General features: G+C 42.2%; 1 protein-coding gene across 6 annotated transcripts in view; it reads left to right on the forward strand.

The window, feature by feature from the left end:
* Positions 1-20873, forward strand: part of LOC115142651 (serine/threonine-protein kinase MARK1-like) — an 82489-nt gene that overhangs the window by 50940 nt on the left and 10676 nt on the right. For all 6 annotated transcript variants that reach the window (XM_029682266.2, XM_029682268.2, XM_029682269.2 and 3 more), the window contains 9 exons: positions 8036-8084; positions 12361-12426; positions 12899-12969; positions 15372-15428; positions 15671-15907; positions 18156-18275; positions 18679-18778; positions 19034-19146; positions 19632-19785. In XM_029682266.2, the coding sequence (XP_029538126.1) occupies positions 8036-8084; positions 12361-12426; positions 12899-12969; positions 15372-15428; positions 15671-15907; positions 18156-18275; positions 18679-18778; positions 19034-19146; positions 19632-19785 (967 nt within the window). The remainder of the gene's footprint in view (positions 1-8035; positions 8085-12360; positions 12427-12898; positions 12970-15371; positions 15429-15670; positions 15908-18155; positions 18276-18678; positions 18779-19033; positions 19147-19631; positions 19786-20873) is intronic.

Here is a 20873-nt window from a genome sequence, read left to right on the forward strand (position 1 = left end):
TGTGTCTATTACCGGTGTGATCATAAAGCCTAACTCAAATTTTGAAATATAATTTTAAAAAATGCCCCGAAAAACAATGCAGTGGCAGGTAAATTCAAGCAAAGCCAGTATGTGGTGTTAATGTATTGGGCCTATAGCTTACTGCACAAACCTCATTGCTACAGTACTGTTTGTAATTGGTTAATGTTGCATAGGCTTACATTTTTTTAAGTCATGCTAATAAAAAACCAGAGCGGTAGATCTAGGCATGCGTTTTGACTCGGTGATCTTGACTCAGAAAAGGTTGGTGACCATTGTCCTATAAGGATAATTTTTTATTTCTTTTAGTGGAATTCCACTCCCATTTGTATTTTTTTTATGCTTTATTACAGATAGTTTATAAACAGAGGGAGAGAGAGAGATAATGGGAGGAGGAGACATAGCAGGAATAGAAGATGCAGGAATTGAATCTAGTCTCTGGTGGGAAGGCACATGTGGTTAAAGGAGCAATATGCAGAAATCGCTCCACCATTACCTGGTTCCAAAAATTCTTAATGTTACTCTAATTTCAGTTTGTGACAAAACGAGCAGTGTAGAGAATCTTCGTACCATCTAAATCTCTGTATAATATATTTTCCATAACTGAAAATATTGTATTTTGAGCTTTTTGAAGCTGGGGTAAAAAAAAAGTAAAACACACAAAAACGAAACGTTAAAAAGGGAAGCATTGACATTTCTCAAATATAACAGATATACATACCGCTTCTTAGACTTGCTTTCAATGAGTGACAGACCTGTAACTCACATTTCTATGTGAATTTGGTCAGGTCGCCCAAAATGGTACACATTGCAGCTTTCATTTAGGTTAATTATATTGGTTTAAAGTAGGCTCTTGGTTTGTCCTAACACAGGTGCAAGCACAGTGGGCATGAAACCAGATTTTGGGGGTTGGGACCGACCGAGGCAGTACTAACCAAAAATCTACTGACAATAAAACAGTTTTAATTTCCCGTTTTGAGAATGCTTTCATACAGTGGTGCCTGCTAAATGCAACCCAGCTCTCTGCAGTGGATAAGACTAGACTCCTGTGCTACTTGCGTCATGGGAGGCAGACGAGGCTGGCCCACGTGTCTGTCACTCCGCATCAGCCAGTCAGGCATCAAGAGGCCACCCTAAGGGGGGCCCTTGGACACAAAGGGTCATGGGAGTAGAGGACTAGATAAACAAGAGGATGGCTGTGTGATTTCTCTGTAGTTCATTGAGAAATGTATGTGTGATTGAATGCTTGTGTGAAAGGGCTGACGTTGCTGTGATGTATGGGGTACTTTTAAGACGTATATGAGGTCCGAGACAGTGAATAACGCAAATGAATAAAAACCTAAGATAAGAGTTGTGTGTGTGTTTTTTAGTCTGCCCCTTTCATATTTTTCTATGTGCATTTCAAAGAGGGTGGTTTGTGAGTGGTAGACTGGTTTGGGTGTACTGGGCAGAAATACCCCAATGCTCAAATACAAACACGCATGCATGGAGTTCACATATTCAATGTACATATCCACACGGTTAAAAATACACACAATCCGTTACTCACAGATGCTCGTTGCTCCCACCCAGCCCCACTTTTCAAGGAGCCTATCACGAGCCGCGATTTCATGAATATGAATTGAGTTGAATCCCGTGGCTACAAGGCTCTCCCGTATCCAAGTGCGGAGCTATTTATAGCCTCTGATCTAAAAGTACAACCACTGTTCCTGTCCACTACAGCTTCTGTACACTGACGCCTCATTCTAATAGTGCGCCTGTGTACAGTGTTTGTAGGGTCAAGTAGACCCTAGATGCTGATCTTGGATCAGTATTGCATTTACCCCGGTAATGATTCATTTAAGGTTAGGATTGGAGGAGGGGAAGCTGATCTGTACCTAGAGTAAACTTTACCCCAAAACGTTTTCCTCATAGAAATGAGTGAAGATGAAGCACCTTCTATCAGGGCTGTGTGATTATGGCCTAAAAATTGTATCTCGATTATTACAGACTTATGGGCAATTCACGATATACAGTACATCTCGGTATTAATGTTTTAGCTAAATAAGCGGTAAAATACACTGCATTTCAAACAGTCAGCAATAATCTAATGAATTCAGGGCTTGTGAGATAAAACCTGGGCAAAATATATGCCTTCCACAACCATAAGACCCACTAATGTAATTATTTTATCAAAATAATTTTAAGCTGTTTTTTTGCAATCACTGATCTGGCTTGTAAGTCTGTCCAATGAAAATACCCTTTTTGTTACAAATTTAACCAGAACCATGCACAATGGACATTCCCTAAAAATGACCAACTCCTTGTAAGCAGGCATTATAGAAAATGAACACAGGTCTCGTATAAACAATCTCACAAGCAGAAGTTCACGTGCTAGTTGGTAGCCAGCTAATCTTTTATATTTAAAGTATAGCCAACTTGGTTCTATTTGCTCGGTAACAAGGCAGAATAGTTGAATTTTTATGAACACACCCATCTGTCTCCCAACTGTTTTGACAGCTTGCTAACCTGTCCACTGTTCAGATGTTGAAATCAAGTGGCCTACCTTATTTTAAGTTGCCAATTCTTTAGATAATAGTCTTTTATGCTCATTTTTATAAAACGTAGACTAGACAGCTAGTATAACAGTGTGTGACAAGCTGCTAGTACCACAATCCTGCGAGTGACAAACAAAATCATTCAGAATCAATGTTCATTGATACTCCTGTTTTAGTAGGTTTTGCTCTACGCAATTTGAGGAGTTGAAACACAAAAATGGTATCGTTATAAAGGTTTTCTCTATTACAGTAAATGGTCTTATTGTGTTTCGGAGTCCTTATGACCGGTTCTGTTGGACCAAACCTTCAATTGCAAATAGAGTTGAAGCTGTTTGTCGGAGAGGAAGGAGTGATCTTTCGTCTTTGTTGTTGTGAGTGGCAGGGGGAGTGGCTTGGGGTCTGCGTGCGAGTGGGAAGGTGCACAGAAGGAGCGAAGGAGACGAGACCCGAAAAGACAAACGCTCATAAAAATGGAAAAACATAATAGGATTTGAAAAATTTGAAAAATTTGCTCTGAAACGAATAAGAATGAATTTGATTACTATTCATTGTGATAATGACTCAGTCATGGTTTGGTTTTCCCTTTGTTTCAGGGGAGGGGATGCGGGGGGATTCTCTCACCAGGCGTGTGTGTACAGTGATAAGATGAGTGTGTAACCGTATAGCATCAATTGTAGAGCGTTATATTTGCATTTTTTATGAGCAATAGCATCACCATACCCCGCAATACTATGTTAATGCATCCAAAAATGCAACATTTAGTACAAGCTTGTCTACTTACTCAGTTCCATACATGTTTAATGCATGCTGGTAAGAGTTTGTGTGCATATGCACTGAACAGGAGAACCATAGAAAGAACAATGTATGTTTATTTTCCCCCTCACCTTGAAAGACCTTGCGAGTGGATTCCCCGCTGGTTCAGTCCGAGGATGATGGCTTGCCTCCCAAGTGGCACCCTATTCCCTATATACTGCACTACTTTGACCAGGGCCCATCGCACTACTTGGGTCCTAGTCAAAAGTAGTCCATTATATAGGCAGTAGGGTGCCATTTGGGACACATCGGATTAGTGTTGCATGGTATACCGGTACCACGGTAATATCACGGAACCAAAACGTCATGATACTTATGATACCAACATTTTAGAATACTGTAGTACCGCTTCATATGATACTACCATTTTTTTGGGCCCTACCGATCTGAAGAAACCGGTGGGGCCTGTTATAAAATGTTTATTAATCAGTTTTGTTTATAAATTGTTTAAAAAATGTAAGCAACAGCAACTAGTCACTTGCATAAGGAATACTGTAGCCTACACAGTCTAATTTTAATTCAATTAAATTTCAGTGCCAGTCAAAATGTTTGGATACACCTACTCGTTTAAGGGTTTTTCTTTATTTTGTATAATAATAGTGAAGACATCAAAACTATGAAATAACACAAATGGAATCATGTTGTATTGAAAAATGTGTGTTCAAAATATATTTTAGATTCTTCAAAGTAGTCACACTATGCCTTGTTGATAGCTTTGCACACTCTTGGCATTCTCTCAACCAGCTTCATGAGGAATGCTTTTCCAACAGTCTTGAAGGAGTTCCCATATATATTGAGCAATTGTTGGCTGCTTTTCTTCCACTCTGCGATCCAGCTCATCCCAAACCATCTCAATTGGGTTGAGGTCAGGTGATTGTGGAGGACAGATCATCTGATGCAGCACTTCATCACTCTCCTTCTTGGTCTAATAGCCCGTACACAGCCTGGAGGTATGTTGGGTCATTCTCCCGTTGAAAAATAAATAATAGTCCCACTAAGCGCAAACCAGATTAGATGGTGAATTACTGCAGAATGCTGTGGTAGTCATGCTAGTTAAGTGTGACTTGAATTCTAAATAAATCACTGACAGTGTCACCAGCAAAGCACCCCCACACCATCTCCTCCACACGTGCGGAGATCATCTGTTCACCTACTCTGCGTCTCACAAAGACATGGCAGGTTGGAACCAAAAGGAAAGATTTCCACCGGCTCAATGTCCATTGCTCGTGTTTCTTGGCCCAAGCATGTCTCTTCTTATTGGTGTCCTTTTTAATAATTTCTTTGCAGCAATTTGACCATGAAGGCCTGATTCACGCAGTCTCCTCTGAACAGTTGATTTTGAGATGTGTTGGTTCCTTGAACTCTGAAGCATTTATTTGGGCTGCAATCTGAGGTGCAGTTAACGAATGAACTTATCCTCTGCAGCAGAGCTAACTCTGTGGCGGTCCTCATGAGTGCCAGTTTCATCATAGCGCTTGATGGTTCTTGAAATGTTCCGTATTGACTGACCTTCATGTATTGACTGACCTTTCCGTATTGACTCACCTTCATCTGAAAGTAAGGATGGACTGTCATTTCTCTTTGCTTATTTGAGCTGTTCTTGCCATAATATGGACATGGTCTTTTACCAAATAGGGCTATCTTCTATATGTCACAACACAACTGAAGATATTCCACAAATTAACTTTTAACAAGGCACACCTATTAATTGAAATGCATTCCAGGTGACTACCTCATGAAGCTGGTTAAGAAAATGCCAAAAGTGTGCAAAGCTGTCATCATGGCAAAGAGTGGCTACTTTGAAACTTCTCAACTGTAAAATATATTTTGATTTGTTTATTTGATTTGTTATTTCAAAGTTTGATGTCTTCATTATTATACTATGAAATACATTTCAAATAAAAAACCCTTGAGTAGGTGTTTCCAATCTTTTGACTGGTACTGCAAATTAAGCTATAGACAAATAAGCATTTCCATCGACCGGTATTTTCCCCAATGAATAAGTTCAAAAGCCTTTTTCGCTATGCTTTAAAAAAAAAAAAAAAAAATGTTATTCTACTGGACAGGTGGCTGACGCCAATTGTTTTTTTTATTTATTGGCCATTTTTTTATAGGCCAATAGCTGGCCTATATACACAACCGGTAATCCTGTTTCATGCGCATTTCTGGTGTGGCATCTGTAATCCGCCAGCCGCATCCCCTACGCATCTCTTCCTCCCATCAGTTTTTAACATATAATTTATTCAGACCCTGATCAGTCTTCTGTTACATGTTGTACATTGGAGCAGTGCTCCGAGCCAGCGAAGTTGATGCGTTGTGTATATAATTGCATCCCTGGTATAACCAAGAGAACAGGCCAGTCTGATAGGCTTTGCAAGTTTTCTGTCGTGCAACACAGCAGTGCCAGAGAGGGGGGAAACGGCTTTACGACGATCATGCTTGCAGCTTTACAGCAAAGAAAATGTCTTGTCTCTAGCTCAAACGGTTAAAGAAATTGCTCCTATTGCCGTAGCTACCTTTTTTTCCTTTCTGTGAGATTTCGCGCACATTTGATATATAATTATTTTGATGACAAATAATGTTGTTCAGTCATGTTACCTAGCTAACTAACAAACCGCTAACGTGACAGTAGGTCTAGGCAAATTTGATTGGCACAGGAAAACAGGAAAAGGGTCTCTACTCATGATGTGCTTCAAAGGTAGGATTCATATAGGCTTAATGTAAACTATAAAATATCAATCTCTTTCTCCTTACATTCTATTTGGTGCCTAACGTTTTTAAAGTTGGGAGCAGAATGTATGTGAGTGTCTGTGTTAACTGAAGAATAAAAGTTGAATTCAGTGTTTTCCTCTTACAGCCACAATGAAATGCAGGTCATTATTAATGTCTATTCCTTCCAGCCAAATCACAGGCTGGCCACTCGGAGGCTCCCGAGTGGTGCTGCGGTCTAAGACACTGCGTCACAGTGCTAGAGGCGTCACTACAGACCGTGGTTCGATCCCAGGCTGTATCACAACCGGCCGTGATCGGGAGTCCCATAGGGCGGCGCACATTTAGCCCAGTGTCGTCAGGGTTAGGGGAGCGTTTGGCCGGGGTAGTCCGTCATTGTAAATAAGAATTTGTTTTTAACTGACAAGCTTAGTTAAATAACATTTAAAAAATATGAGCAATTCAGCGATTCTATGCCGTGATCTATTATACAGTGTGACGTTAAATTCAATATGTGTTGTATCGAGTAGAAGTGTGAATTTCGGTGACAGGATTTTTGTGGAACAAACCGTCAGGACGGTAGGCCACTCAGGTTTTTTTCCACCGTGGTATCGTGCTACTTGACCTGGTGTCATATTGTTAGTAAAATGCTGCTTTTGTGACCACTACAGACAATGTGGTGGGGTGTGGGTGGCAGGGTGAATGGAATTTTTCGGTGCTGGTCATCGTTTGCCATCTGGGAGAGTAGGGAGGAGAGGACAGACAGCCAACACATGTTACAGCACCCTGTCACGGAAGCTGCCTAATCATCCGGGTAACGGTGCGCCACAGGGTCTGTTGCCACGCGGACCCCCATTAGCCATTATGGTCTGTCAAACACACACAGTAAGCGCACGCACACTATTAACTCACACACACACACACTCAGCTACAAAGCCTGCCAGCCATTCGTCTCTGAAGCGGTGACAAATTCGCTGCACACATGAGCAGTCAAATATGAACATGCTAATATGTTCTACTACACTTCAGCAGGCTTGCCAATCATATCTCCAGCTCTCTTTAAAGCAAGTATTCTAGTTACTCCTCTGGAACATGTGTATGTGGACTTGTTTGATAACATTCAACTATTGTTCCGTTACTGTCGGAATGGTATAGACTGTCTGGTGTAGTGCATGTCCAGAGGTGTGCTGTTTAATCTCATTGAATGGTAATACCCAGAATGCAGCCTAGACAGAAGTTTGATTTAAACTCTTACAGTATCCTATAGACCACTTGTGTAATTAGTGATGTACAGCCTAAGCCGCACAATTTTTTTCTTGAGCAGATGGTCAGGGGGCCGGAACGTAATTGCAAATCATTTGTAGACTGCAAGAAGCCCAAACAGAGATATTTTACTAAAACATAATCATTTCAAACCTTGCTTGCATTTGCATACGATCACATATATCTCTCTACTTTGCGTGGGAATTCTTTGGAACATATTTCCAGAATTAAATTCAATTGGAGCTGATTTGCTGGTGTTTTTTTTTTGTCCAGCAATAATAACTCATTTTAAACTTGTATTTATTTTTTGCTCAGATAACTTGGATGGACAAATAAAATCAATGCAGCTGCATTGTCATCCAAAAAAACATTGATGCAACTGCTCAATGATCTGAATGTGGCCCTGTTGTTGGGCTTTTTTAAACGTCAGTGAAGCTCTTGAACACTCACAGTGCCAACAAATTATCATTGGGAGATGACAATAATATGCTCCAGTCAAGATACAAAGTCAACTTCTGTGCAAGAATACAAAGTATTCTCTTCTCTCACTTTCAAAACTGATTTTGTTCTTGGTTATTTTGTTTCCTTGATTTCCGTGATGAAAATGACAAACCATCCCTGACAGTGATTTTAATTGCAGAGGATTATGATTGTAGATGACCTGACATTTTTTTCTTTCTCTCTTCTTTTCGCAGCTCTTTCGTGAAGTCAGGATCATGAAGATCTTGAATCACCCCAATATTGGTAAGGCCAACCAACACATCTATTCTATCCTAACAATGCAAGGTATTTTCAAAAGCAATGCCAGTGTCAAGCGAGATTGTACCGTATCCATATCACTCCTAATGCTACCGTATTAATCCTAATACTAACGACCATATTACTACATGTACTTACAGCAGCACATAACGCGACTTCTTTCAAACCCTCCTATTGTACAACGTCCAATTCATCTGTATCCATCGCTTTTCATACTCTGTGACATGGACAGTTTTGAGAACAGCACTATCTATCTATAAAAGAAAAATGGAATATCACCTGAAGGCTTAACCTAGGATAACTACATGTATGCCCTAAGATGTTGTATTGTCTTCTTATTAATGTTTTTATGCTGCTACTTGTCCATAGCGGTTTACTCGTATCAATGGGACTTCCCAGGCTAGATAAAGGATACATACAATTAAAAATAACAAACTAATAAGAAGAGAACTTGATGGAAAGCGAAGCGGCATTCCAGGATGTTGCTGTGCAGTGACGGATAGGGAAAAGGGAGTGGTGTGATTTTGTTTTTCGCCCAGATCCCATTCCGGTTGACTTTGAGATGCTCCTTTTCTGTGCCGACCCATTCCAGCTACCCAGCAGGGGGGGGATCGGAATTACTCCCATAAAACATCATTTGGACTGACCGCTGGGCGATGGCGTCATTTAGACTCCGGGCCTGGGAATGATTACACAATACACACGCACACACACTTCAAGGCAAGGGCAGAGATTTATCTGAAGGAAACCATTGTCCCTTAAAAAAAAACAGACTCGCCTAGTCGCTTTTTAAAACTTAATTATTCACCAACAGATCAATTTCTTTAAAGCCATGACTGGCATTTACTGTCCTTCTGTATTTGGTTTATGATTCCAATAGTGATGCACATTTTTGGTCAATACTCATATCCAATACTTTCCTTGCCAAAAGAAATATGTTACCGATATTTAAAAATGAGAGGCATCACTACAGTCCCTGGTTCATATCCAGGCTGTATCACATCTGGCTCTGACTGGGTAATAGTGGACTTTGCGCTTAGCCTTCAAAATAAAAGTATGGCATAGTTCTACTATTTGTATTCATTTGCATCACTGTCAATGGCATACTTTTATTTTGAAGGCAAACTGCAAATTCCACTATTGTGCCTAATCCTTATTGTGGCTAGCTTCATAACACATAACCCGGTCCGGTCGAGCCTCACTAGCCAGATGAAGCAAGCTGGCTGCTTATAACATTAGCTTTGGGCAACATGGTTAAGTTGCTGACTAGCTATTTATTTTCATGAACTGAAGTTCAATTTCAATAGGCAAACAACAAGTGGCAACCAAGCTAATACTTACTCACAAGGATTCCTAAATTATTGCTTAGAATGATGAAAATGACTGCAGTTTCTACTGGTCGTTGTTTTCAGGCTGGTTGTATTGGTGCTAGCTAGGTACCAAGCTAAAGCTAGCTACTCCAGAAGTTGCGGTCGAACAAATGATGCTTTATTACCAACGTGGCATTATAAACACATCATTCGTGGCCGGTGTTTGCTTGTTTGCAGACTGTTTTTCACAGCTTTGACAGTGCTACTGTATCTTTTTCCATAGTGTGTATGTCATGAAGCTAATAGCAGTGACTCTATTACTGTGTAACTCCGGTAGGGCAACGTCTGAAAAATAGCGCACTTGGTAGTGTGTACCGGTGCTTGACCAGTCAGCGAAAGCCAACATCACCAACGACAGAGAACGGTTGATTGTCAAGGGTAATGAATTCTATTATCTTAGCTTTAATGGATTTTGCCTTAGAGTTGTCTCGCTGAAATTCTCTTACTCTTTCAAATGACTGCTCGACTTGTTGATTGCTCGATCCACACAGCAGACATTGTGGGCTAGGTTAGGAACGCTGTGTTGCACGTGTAGTCATTGTCATTATGTACCTACGTTGTATAGGTATGCACGGCAGCTTTGACATCGGTTTTTAACATCAGCGTTAACTAGACATCGGGCCGATACCAATGTTGGCATTTTTAACTAATATCGTCCAATTCCGATATGTTCACTGATATATTGTGCATCCCTAGTTTCCAGTCATGGTAATGTCTTCACTACCTCCTTTATTGCTGTTCAATTTATTGTTGTTCGATTCCCATTTTTAGAACTAATCCAAATCATCCCCACCTCTGACCTGATCGGAGTATGTCAAAGCAGTAGTTGAGTGGTAGCCTGAGCGCCAGTCTGTTTTAGCTATCATGCCAGCTCTTTGTCATGTCAAACATGTTTGGGTTGACAATGACCACTATGGAGTTGGTGAGAGCACAAATAGATCTGGGACCAGGCTAGTTGAGTGGGTGGGCAAGGCTGGCGATTTATTAGGGTGGCTTTGCTCTTGATAGCTGGCTCATTTTTTTTAGGTGGGATAGTTTAGGGGTGCGGTGGGTTGGGCAGGCAGTTGCCGATATGGAATCTTAGAGGCCATCTTCTGCCGTTGTGCCCTTGCGCAGGTCACTTAGGTTCTAAACGGCTCCTGGGATGTGCATGTGGGTTTTTGAGGAGTTTCAATAAAGCAGAAGACAAATCTGTTTCCTTAAGAAAATTGACAATTAAGTAATTGTCATTATATTGTAATAGTCAGGTAAATTCCAGTCCAGCCCTGATCAAAGCTTCATTCTTTTACTACCTTTCTCTTTTCCCGTTCTATGCCCAGAGTAATGAAATGAGTGTGACAGGAAGGGGGTCATTTAATTCCTTTACATGTAGAAACAGACTCGGTGTGCTGGTCTCCACATTGTTAGGCAGCTGTATGTGTCTACATGTGTGGGGCTGGAGTTGTCATGGCAGGAGATGGCTAGATGGAAGGGGTTGGTGTGGTTTCGCTGAAGTTCATTGAAAAATGTATTTGTGTGTAAGTCAAAAGCGTGCGCGCACACATCATGCCCCCCCCCACCCCGTGTGTGTGCGTTTGAAAGAGCCTTTATGCATCCAGAGCAATGAGGAATGAATCACTTTCTTTGTACAACACATGGCTTTGATAGTTTTTTTTCTTTCTCCATACACACAAAAATATTATTTCTCTCAAATTTTATGCACAAATTTGTTTACATCTTTGTTAGTGAGCATGTCTCCTTTGCCAAGAGAATCCATCCACCTGACAGGTGTGGCATATCAAAAAGCTGATTAAGGTGCACCTTGTGTTGGGGACAATAAAAGGCCACTTAAAATGTGTAGTTTTGTCACAACACAATACCACAGATGTCTCACGTTTTGAGGGAGAATGCAATTGGCATGTTGACCTCAGGACTGTCCACCAGAGCTGTTGTCAGATAATTACATGTTCGGCATCCCGAGTAGCGCAGCAGTCGAAGGCACTGCATCGCAGTGCTAGGTGTGCCACGAGAGATTCTGGGTTCTAGTCCAGGCTCTGTCGCAGCCGCCCGCGACCGGGAGACCCATGGGGAGCCACACAATTGGCCCAGCGTCGTCCGGGTTAGGGGAGGGTTTGGCCAGTAGGGATGTCCTTGTCCCATCGTGCACTAGCGACACTTGTGGCGAGCAGGGCGCAGTGCACCCTGACACGTTGCCAGTTGCACGGTGTTTCCTCTGACACATTGGTGCGGCTGGCTTCCGGGTTAAGTGGGCATTGTGTCAAGAATCAGTGTGGCTTGGTTGGGTTGTGTTTCGGAGGACTCGCAGCTCTCGATCTTCGCCTCTCCCCAGTTCGTATGGGAGTTGCAGCGATGAGACAAGACTGTAACTACCAATTGGATACCACAAAATTGGGGAGAAAACAGGGTAAAATAAATAAAGATGATTGAATTTTCATTTCTCTACCATAAGCCACCCCCCAACGTCATTTTAGAGAATTTGGCAGTACATCCAACCGGCCTCACATCCACAGACCACGTGTAACCACGTCAGCCCAAGACCTCCACATAAGGCTTCTTCACCTGCGGGAGTATTTCTGTTGTAAAAACTCATTTTGATTGGCTGGGCATGGCTCCCCAGTGGGTGGACCTATGCCCTACAAGGCCCAACCATGGCCGCATCCCTGCCAAGTCATGTGAAATCCATAGATTAGGGCCTAATGAATTTATTTCAATTGACTGATTTCCTTATGAACTGTAAATCAGTAAAATCTTTGAAATTGTTTCATGTTGCGTTTGTTTTTGCTCAGTAGATGCACCCTTTTCGTCTGTCAGCTAGTATTTGACAGGATGTGTGTTCTCATTGGCTATCCTCACTCATCCACTATTTCTCTCCTCTCTCCCTTTCTCTCCAGTTAAATTGTTTGAAGTCATTGAGACTGAGAAGACACTTTATTTGATAATGGAGTACGCCAGTGGTGGTGAGTATGAACAAAACGATGGATGAATCAAAAAGGACTCTGTTCGCCTCCATGCACAGTATTTTATTGGGCGAGTGATAAAAATATGTTTTGACCAAAATCATATTTTCCCGGTTCATTAAGATCACATTCTCTTTCTTTTGAGACATTTGTATCTTTTGCGGGCACCTTTTAAGAATAATTGTACTAGCACAGTGGTAGACATCTCCCAGGTCTTGGAGAGCCGCATTGTGTGCAGCCATTTTTTTCTACACCAGCTAAGATTCCAAATTATTATAATTATTCTGGTACAAATTTAATATTCCAATTTAGTGGATGACTTGAATCAGGTGTGTTAAGAGTTGGGCTGGAACAAAATCCTGCACACCTGCGGCTCTCCAGGACCCGGAGCTGCTGAAGCTTTTTGGTTTGCGATAGAGGTTTCCTTCCTCACTCCAGACCTCTCTCTTTCTCGCTCTGTGTCCCCATCCAGGTGAGGTATTTGACTACTTAGTTGCACATGGAAGGATGAAGGAAAAGGAGGCTCGGGCCAAGTTTCGCCAGGTGAGTTACTGCTAACACACACACACAACTGCAGACTCTCTCACACACACACGGACACTCCCGTACGCTAACACACACTGACACACAGTACAGCGACACACGTGCATGCGCACACACTGCTGAAAACTAAAACTGCTGTGTGGAGAGGTGCAGCAATGTCACCAGCCATATCCTCTGTCATCAATCTCCTGTGGGGAGGGGGGAAAGGAGAGAAAGAGGGAGCGGGGGGAGACCCCTTCCTTCCCTGACACAGGCACTGCAGGAGACTGGTCCGTGCTCAGAATAAATAGATGAGCTAATGACCTCCTGGGAACAGACAGCACGTGTATGACTGCGTGTGTGTGTATGTTCATGTTCTACAGGAAAAGGGAAATGAGCGACCTAGTCAGTAGTTCAACTGAAATGAGTCTTCCTCTTTTAACCCTACCCCTCTGAATCAGAGAGGTGCGGGGGGGCTTCCTCAATCGACATCCACGTCATCGGCGGCAACTGGCTATTAGGGTGTGTGTCATGTCAGTGAGTCCTACAGGCGAGGTTGGGCATGTCTCTTACAGTTTGTGTGTATTCTACAAGCCAGGCAGTGTGCGAGTTGATAACATCTCAGTAAAGTGTGTGTGTGTGCGCGAGCATATGTGTGTCCTCAATGACATTCCCATATCTGTTACTCAGCGCGAACAGACCTCATGCTGATTCACCAAGCAGAAATACAGTACAGTAGAAATACTTTATTACTCCCCTAGTGCACTTCTGTCTGTCAACCCACACTGGCCTCTAGTGGTGGTGTTTTGGCATCGCAGCATCCGTGCGTGACTAAGTGAAAATTTGACTTAAGTGGAAGCTAGGATTTCCCCTCAAGTATGTAAGGTTAGTCAATGGCCCCATCTAGAAACGGGTCCTAGGCCTTTCCCCTAGATTCTAGTGTTAGCCCTTAAGCATAGCACTATCCGTTATGAAGTGTCTCTCCCAAGTATAACATGTTTGTGTTGGTCAATGTCCCTGTCCAGAAACAACCCCTAGCCCCTATCCACTACCCACCTCGGCACATTTGTAGATCTGAAGTGATTGGATACATGTAAGGAACAAGGCAAAAAAACTATTGAGCGCAAGATCAATCTATTGCTATATTGCTGACACCTATCCAGTCCTTTCAGATCTACCTGGGGTTCAATATGGAAGTGCGCAAAAGTCTAACCTTACTCAAATACCTTTTTCTTTGGTAACCAGACGTCCACAATTTCCGGGACAGTGCCCAATTCCAGGGACAGGCCACCAGCTAGTCCCTGATTTAGCCCTCGAAGAAAAAAGCAACTCTGAAGTTAAAAGGAGGCTGATATTTAAATAATCAAACTCTGTATCCAATCAGATTTTTCATGTAAAAATGCGGTCTTTCACTGTACCCAGCTCGTTTGCTTCTGCGGCTTTGGCACGGGCCTTTTATGGGATTATTTTATCAGTGATAACCAACATTGTAACCACTGCATGAACGACCATGCCCATGACCAGAAAGTGCCTCCAACAGCATAGTTACCAAACTTGGGTGATTTTAAAAAAAATTGACAAGATAGGCTACGATTAAGAAGTTAAGATAAGAAGACAAGATAGGCTATGATTACTGTATAGGGGTAATCCATTTTTCGCTCTGCTAAAATCTGGTCACCTTAGCTAACAGATCAGTGCCTATATTAAGTGTCTCAGAATAGGACTGCTGATCTAGGATCTGCTTTTTTAGATAATAATGAGACAATAAGGACCTTATTTTACCTTTATTTAACTAGGCAAGTCAGTTAAGAACAAATTCTTATTTTCAATGACGGCCTAGGAACAGTGGGTTAGTTAACTGCCTTGTTCAGGGGCAGAACGACAGATTTGTATCTTGTCAGGGATTTGAACTTGCAACCTTTCAGTTACTAGTCCAACACTCTAACCACTAGGCTACGCTGCCGCTGGATTTACTTCATGAATACGCCCCTGGGAAATATGTGGTGTCCACTTCATTTTAGTGTTGTCCTATCCAGTCCTGTCAGAATTGATGATTAGCGTTGGCATACCTCGAGGGAGGAAGGATGAGTTATCTATGTGGCATTCAAACAGAGTACCCTATCTCTAGGACTGAGGAGAGATTTGATTAGCCTTATTGCTAGGAGGCTAACGCAATCCAACCTCTGCTGGGAATGGGGACTAATTAATTTGTAGCATAGCTTAGCGGCTAATGCGGACTAACTGTAGAGATTCATTAGCCGTCAGTAGAGCGATTAGCGTAGCAGCTAAATCTACCATTGAGATTTGTTAGCTTAGCTTGGTAATTTGTTGATTAGTTAAATCCGGTGTATTAATGCTGGGGTAGAACAAAAATGTACACCATGAGGGTCCTTCTACAACTGAATTTTCTCTCTCTCTTTCAGATTGTCTCTGCAGTACAGTATTGCCATCAGAAGAGGATCGTCCACCGGGATCTCAAGGTGAAAACCAATACCATACATGCTGCTGTAGCATTGAAACTTTGATCCATCAAGGGTCACACACACATTGTCTGTCTGTGACTCACTGTCTGAGTGTATGTCTGAGTAGACATCGATCGACAGATTGAGAGACAGACTCTGACTCTGTCTTTCGATCAATGTATATCCGTCTGTCTTTCTGTCTGACTGCTGTATCTCTCATATACATAGTTACTCACCCCCCTCTCCCGATTTCCCATCAGGCTGAGAACCTACTCCTGGACGCAGACATGAACATCAAGATTGCAGACTTCGGCTTTAGCAACGAGTTTACCCTGGGCAGTAAGCTGGACACGTTCTGCGGCTCACCGCCCTACGCCGCCCCGGAGCTGTTCCAGGGGAAGAAGTATGATGGGCCCGAGGTGGACGTCTGGAGCCTGGGGGTCATACTGTACACGCTTGTCAGCGGTTCACTGCCCTTTGACGGACAGAATCTGAAGGTGTGTTTGGTGAGGGGTGGTTGTGTGTATGTTTTGGGATTTTGGGGGAATTTCTGTATGGGGCTTATGGGTCATGCTATTATAGAAGCGACGATAGTCACGTGTATTGGTTGAAGCTGTTAAATTCAAATCTCCATATCATCATATCTAAGCCAATATGACACCAATCTCAATAAACATGATTCAATCAACATTATTGGAGGTACACAACACACTTAACCCCCCCCTCATAAAGTGACCATGAATTTACAAATGCCAGATTGACTGAGTTTGTGGGTGCAAAGGTTTTTACTAGATGTATAATTTATCGCTCTCACGTGCACATTTCCATCCGTTAAGGAACAACGATGTGCTACCTTTTTGTAGCATTTCTGACAATGTTAACATATTTTTTTGCAGAAACTCAGTTCGAACACCGGGTCGGTTGCCCGGAAACAATACAGCTGCTTGCACCATGCTGCCAGTCATAAGAAGTGTATGCGAACAAACCTATGCTACTGTATATTTGGTACAGAAACCTTTGTTTGCAATTACAGAGATCATACGTTTCCTGTAGTTCTTGACCAGGTTTGCACACACTGCAGCAGGGATTTTGGCCCACTCCTCCATACAGACCTTCTCCAGATCCTGGGCAATACGGACTTTCAGCTCCCTCCAAAGATGTTCTATTGGGTTCAGATCTGGAGACTGGCTAGGCCACTCCAGGCCGTTTCCAGCTACAATAGTCATTTACAACATTAACAATGTCTACACTGTATTTCTGATCAATTTGATGATTTTCTTTTTATTAATGGGCCATTTTTTTTTATTTTCAACAACGACATTTCTAAGTGACTCAACTTTTGAACAGTAGTGTATATCTATCTCATTTGGCTGTTTGCATTTTTAGATATATACTATATATTGTAAAGGTGTATTTTTCTTGCGCGACCATCTTCACTGCAAAGAGAAATACAAGAACAAACAACTTTTAAGCCACACATTATTTTGACAGAGCTAATGAACATAGCTACTGTAGTAGGTCATTGCTCAGCACAGGAATTTATAAAACACAACCATGTTTGAAACACAAGTGGTTCTGAGCTTATGTCAATGTTACACAGGTAAGCTAACAGAAATCAGGAATGCGGACGGACTATCTCTCTAAGATACTGTGTCCAGCACACCACCACATGTTATGTTGGGCACCAACTGACCAAAAAAGGATGGTATTATGATAAATATATAAAAAAATACCTGTTTTGCTGAAATATTTAAGGAACTACAGGCATGCACCACATTACTACAAGACAAAACAGCTCAATCAAGCCTGGTGGTCTTGTAAGTATGAAAGAGAAGCTTGTTTTCATTATAATAATAAAAACATGAAAAGGTAGCGTAATAGGATAGGATGTCCTACTGTGGTGTGTGAAGAATCCAATACTTTACCTTGCATGCGTTACAAATCACATTATTGTGGAAGCACCTCTAAGAGTGTGAATTAGGCTGTTTGAGAAGGTTTGAATCCTAAGCAACCTGCCTACACATAGTTTGAAGTACAATACCAACATAGCTACTGTAGTAGGTCAAAGCTGTGTGCTTGAAAACCTTGGTAGAGCATGGGTAGAATAGGCATTCTGGTGCTCATGTGAATTTCCTTGTTCGGCTTCAGACCAATGCTTATTCTCACTTACAACTGTGATAGGCCTACATGCTTGAAGAACGTGTGTGTGTGTGTGGTGGGGCATGGGATGGATGTATGGAACAGATGTAAAGAGAAAGCGAGAGGGATGGTAGCCTGGAGGTCGTGCTTTATGCTGATCAGCAGATCCCTGCCCTTTGATTCTCCCAAGGGGAGGCGTGTGCACGTGTGTGGAGCCACTTATTTCCAATGTGGGACACATCAGTCTCCTTCAGTTGCTACCATTGTTGAATTCTGCGGTGTCAGTTGTTCCACAGTTCTCAGTGCTAAATAGTTTTTGGTTACACTTGAAGTTACATCGGCCTTATACAGTACTGCAAAACAAAACACTGTTTTTGGTAACACTATTTGACATGCTCGAATGACATATTTGACATTTTCCTGACAAATAGTGTTGAGGGGTAAAGTCTCTTCCTTTGGTCAAAAAGTCTCATCCCCTGTTATTGTTGTTAATTGTCCTGTGTAGGAGCTGAGAGAGAATGCCTAGAGGGAGGTATCGTACTCCTTCGTACATATCTAGAGATTGACCCCTAACCCCAAACCTCTACTCTCTATCTCCCTCCATAGGAGCTGAGAGAACGCGTGCTGAGAGGGAAGTATCGTATTCCTTTCTACATGTCTACAGACTGTGAAAACCTGCTGAAGAAACTGTTGGTGCTCAACCCTGGCAAACGGAGCAGTCTGGAGGTAAGCGAGAAAGCGAGGGACACACACACACACACACACACACACTGACACATGCACGGATGTACGGTCACACACACATGCACGGAAAAACACTTATAGACTCAAACACATACCACATGTGCGTGCTCATACAGACATGTAGATAAAGAAATCTCTTGTTCACGTCTACAGCTTGCCTTCATGAAACTAAAGAAGACACGTTAAACCAATGACTTCTAGTCGCTGAAACACTTGTGTTTTTCCGAGTTTTTTAAATTTTTCTACATCTTACTAAATCCAACTTGAGCGTATAGATGTACGAAGCCTCATGATTTTCACTATGCTGAATCTGTTTCGCCCTCTCTGTCTATCTTTCTGTCTCTGTTTGTCCATTGGTCCATCTAACCGTCTGTCTCCCCCTCAGCAAATCATGAGAGACCGCTGGATGAACGTGGGCCATGAGGAGGAGGAGCTGAAGCCCCATCAGGAACCGGAACCCGACTGGAACGACACCAAACGGATAGGTCAGTCACATACGCCCAATGTTGTAATCGTCTGATTGGACACTCTCCCTTCCTCACTTATGGGCTGTTTTGTAACAAGCTGTATTTTGTGAAAAGATCACTTCCATGCCACAAAATTTTTAAAAAATACAATAACTTTATTATTCTAAAGGGAACTTCAGGTGTGACATTCGAATTAGACAACAAATTATGTCAGTACCCTTTTCATGTCATTAAGTCATTCATAGTGTGTTATGTTCCCTCCTCTCCTTACAGAACTGATGATAACCATGGGCTTCCCCAAAGAGGACATCACAGATGCGTTAACGGGACAGAAGTACGACGAGACCATGGCCACTTACCTCCTTTTGGGCAGGAAACCAGCCGAGGTGAGACATGCGCTATAGCCATACTAATTAATGACAGACTTCACAAACAATATGTATCCTATGGATACACACATTAAAGACTTATTCCTTTATTCGTAAACCACAAAACGGCAGCCCCTACTTGGTTTGCTATGAAGCTGAGATAAGGGGTATCCACTTTAAAATTCTTATTGGGATTTATGGATAAAGGACTGACAGTCTGAGGTCAAAATGACTATACTTTAGAAACTTCCTGCTTACAGACATCAACAAATTTCTGATCTGCCAAGACTGCCATCATTTCCTCTTCCCAATTTACACCCTCCCTTGAAGCATGGGAAGAGCCAATAGTGGCGATCTTGGTAGGTTTGAATTTTCTTGTTGATTTCTATAAGGAGGAATTCGCCACACGGCTGTCATATTGCAGTCTACCTTCAAGTCTACATGACCACCACGTTATAATGTGTGCAATGACCCCCCCCCCCCCCCCCTATTTCATTGGACAGTTTGAGGGGAGCGAGTCGCTGTCCAATAGCAACCTGTGTCAAAGGTCACGGCCCAGCAGCGAGGCCAACAACAGTTCCAGCCAATCGCCAGCCCACTCCAAGGTCACACGCAGCATATCGGCCAACCAGAAGCAGCGGCGCTTCAGTGACCATGGTAAGGACAACATTGTCGACCATCTTGAATCTCAAACAAGATTTTAGTTTTATCACCATTATTACAGAAAATATTATTATTATATAATGGAAAATCGTAGCTTAAAGAGTTCTGGATTTTGGCATTTTTATGTCTCTGTGTCCAGTTTAAAGGAAGTTGGAGGTAGTTTTGCGAGCCAATGCTAACTAGCATAAGCGCAATGAATGGAAGTCTACAGCAGGGCTCTGTCCAACCATGTTCCTGGAGCGCTACCGTACTGTAGGTTTTCACTCCAACTCTAATGTAGCGCACCTTACAGTGCCTTCAGAAAGTATTCACGCCCCTGGACTTTTTCCATATTTTGTTGTTACAGCCTGAATTTAAAATGTGTTAAGTTGAAATTGTGTGTCACTAGCATTGAAGTTATTAATTACACTTTGGATGGCGTATCAATACACCCTGTCACTACAAACATACAGGCGTCCTTCCTAACTCCGTTGCCGGGGAGGAAGGAAGCCGCTCAGGGATTTCACCATGAGGCCAATGGTAACTTTTTTAAACGGTTACAAAGCTTAATGGTTATGATTGGTGAAAACTGAGGATGGATCAACAACATTGTAGTTACTCCACAATACTAGCCTAAATTAGAGTGAAAAGAAGGAAGCCTCAACAGAATAAAAATATTCCAAAACATGCATCCTGTTTTCAGTAAGGGACTAAAATAAAACTGCAAGAAATGTGGCAAAGAAATTAACTTTATGTCCTGAATGCAAAGTGTTATGTTTGGGGCAAACGCATCAATGAGTACCCTTCTTCATATTTTCAAGCATGGTGGTGGCTGCATCATGTTATGTGTATGCTTGTCATCTGCAAGAACTAGGGAGTTTTTTAGGATAAAAAGAAGCGGAATAGAAACGGAATGGAGCTAAGCACAGGCAAAGTCCAAGAGGAAAACCTTGTCTGCTTTCCAACAGATACTGGGAGACAAATTCACCTTTCAGCAGGACAATAACCTTAAACACAAGGACAGATATACACAGGAGTTGCTTACCAAGACTGACATTGAACGTTTCTGAGTGGCCAAGTTACAGTTTTGACTTAAATCCGCT

The sequence above is a fragment of the Oncorhynchus nerka genome, linkage group LG15 (genome assembly GCF_034236695.1).
Source record: "Oncorhynchus nerka isolate Pitt River linkage group LG15, Oner_Uvic_2.0, whole genome shotgun sequence".
Lineage (NCBI taxonomy): Eukaryota > Metazoa > Chordata > Actinopteri > Salmoniformes > Salmonidae > Oncorhynchus > Oncorhynchus nerka.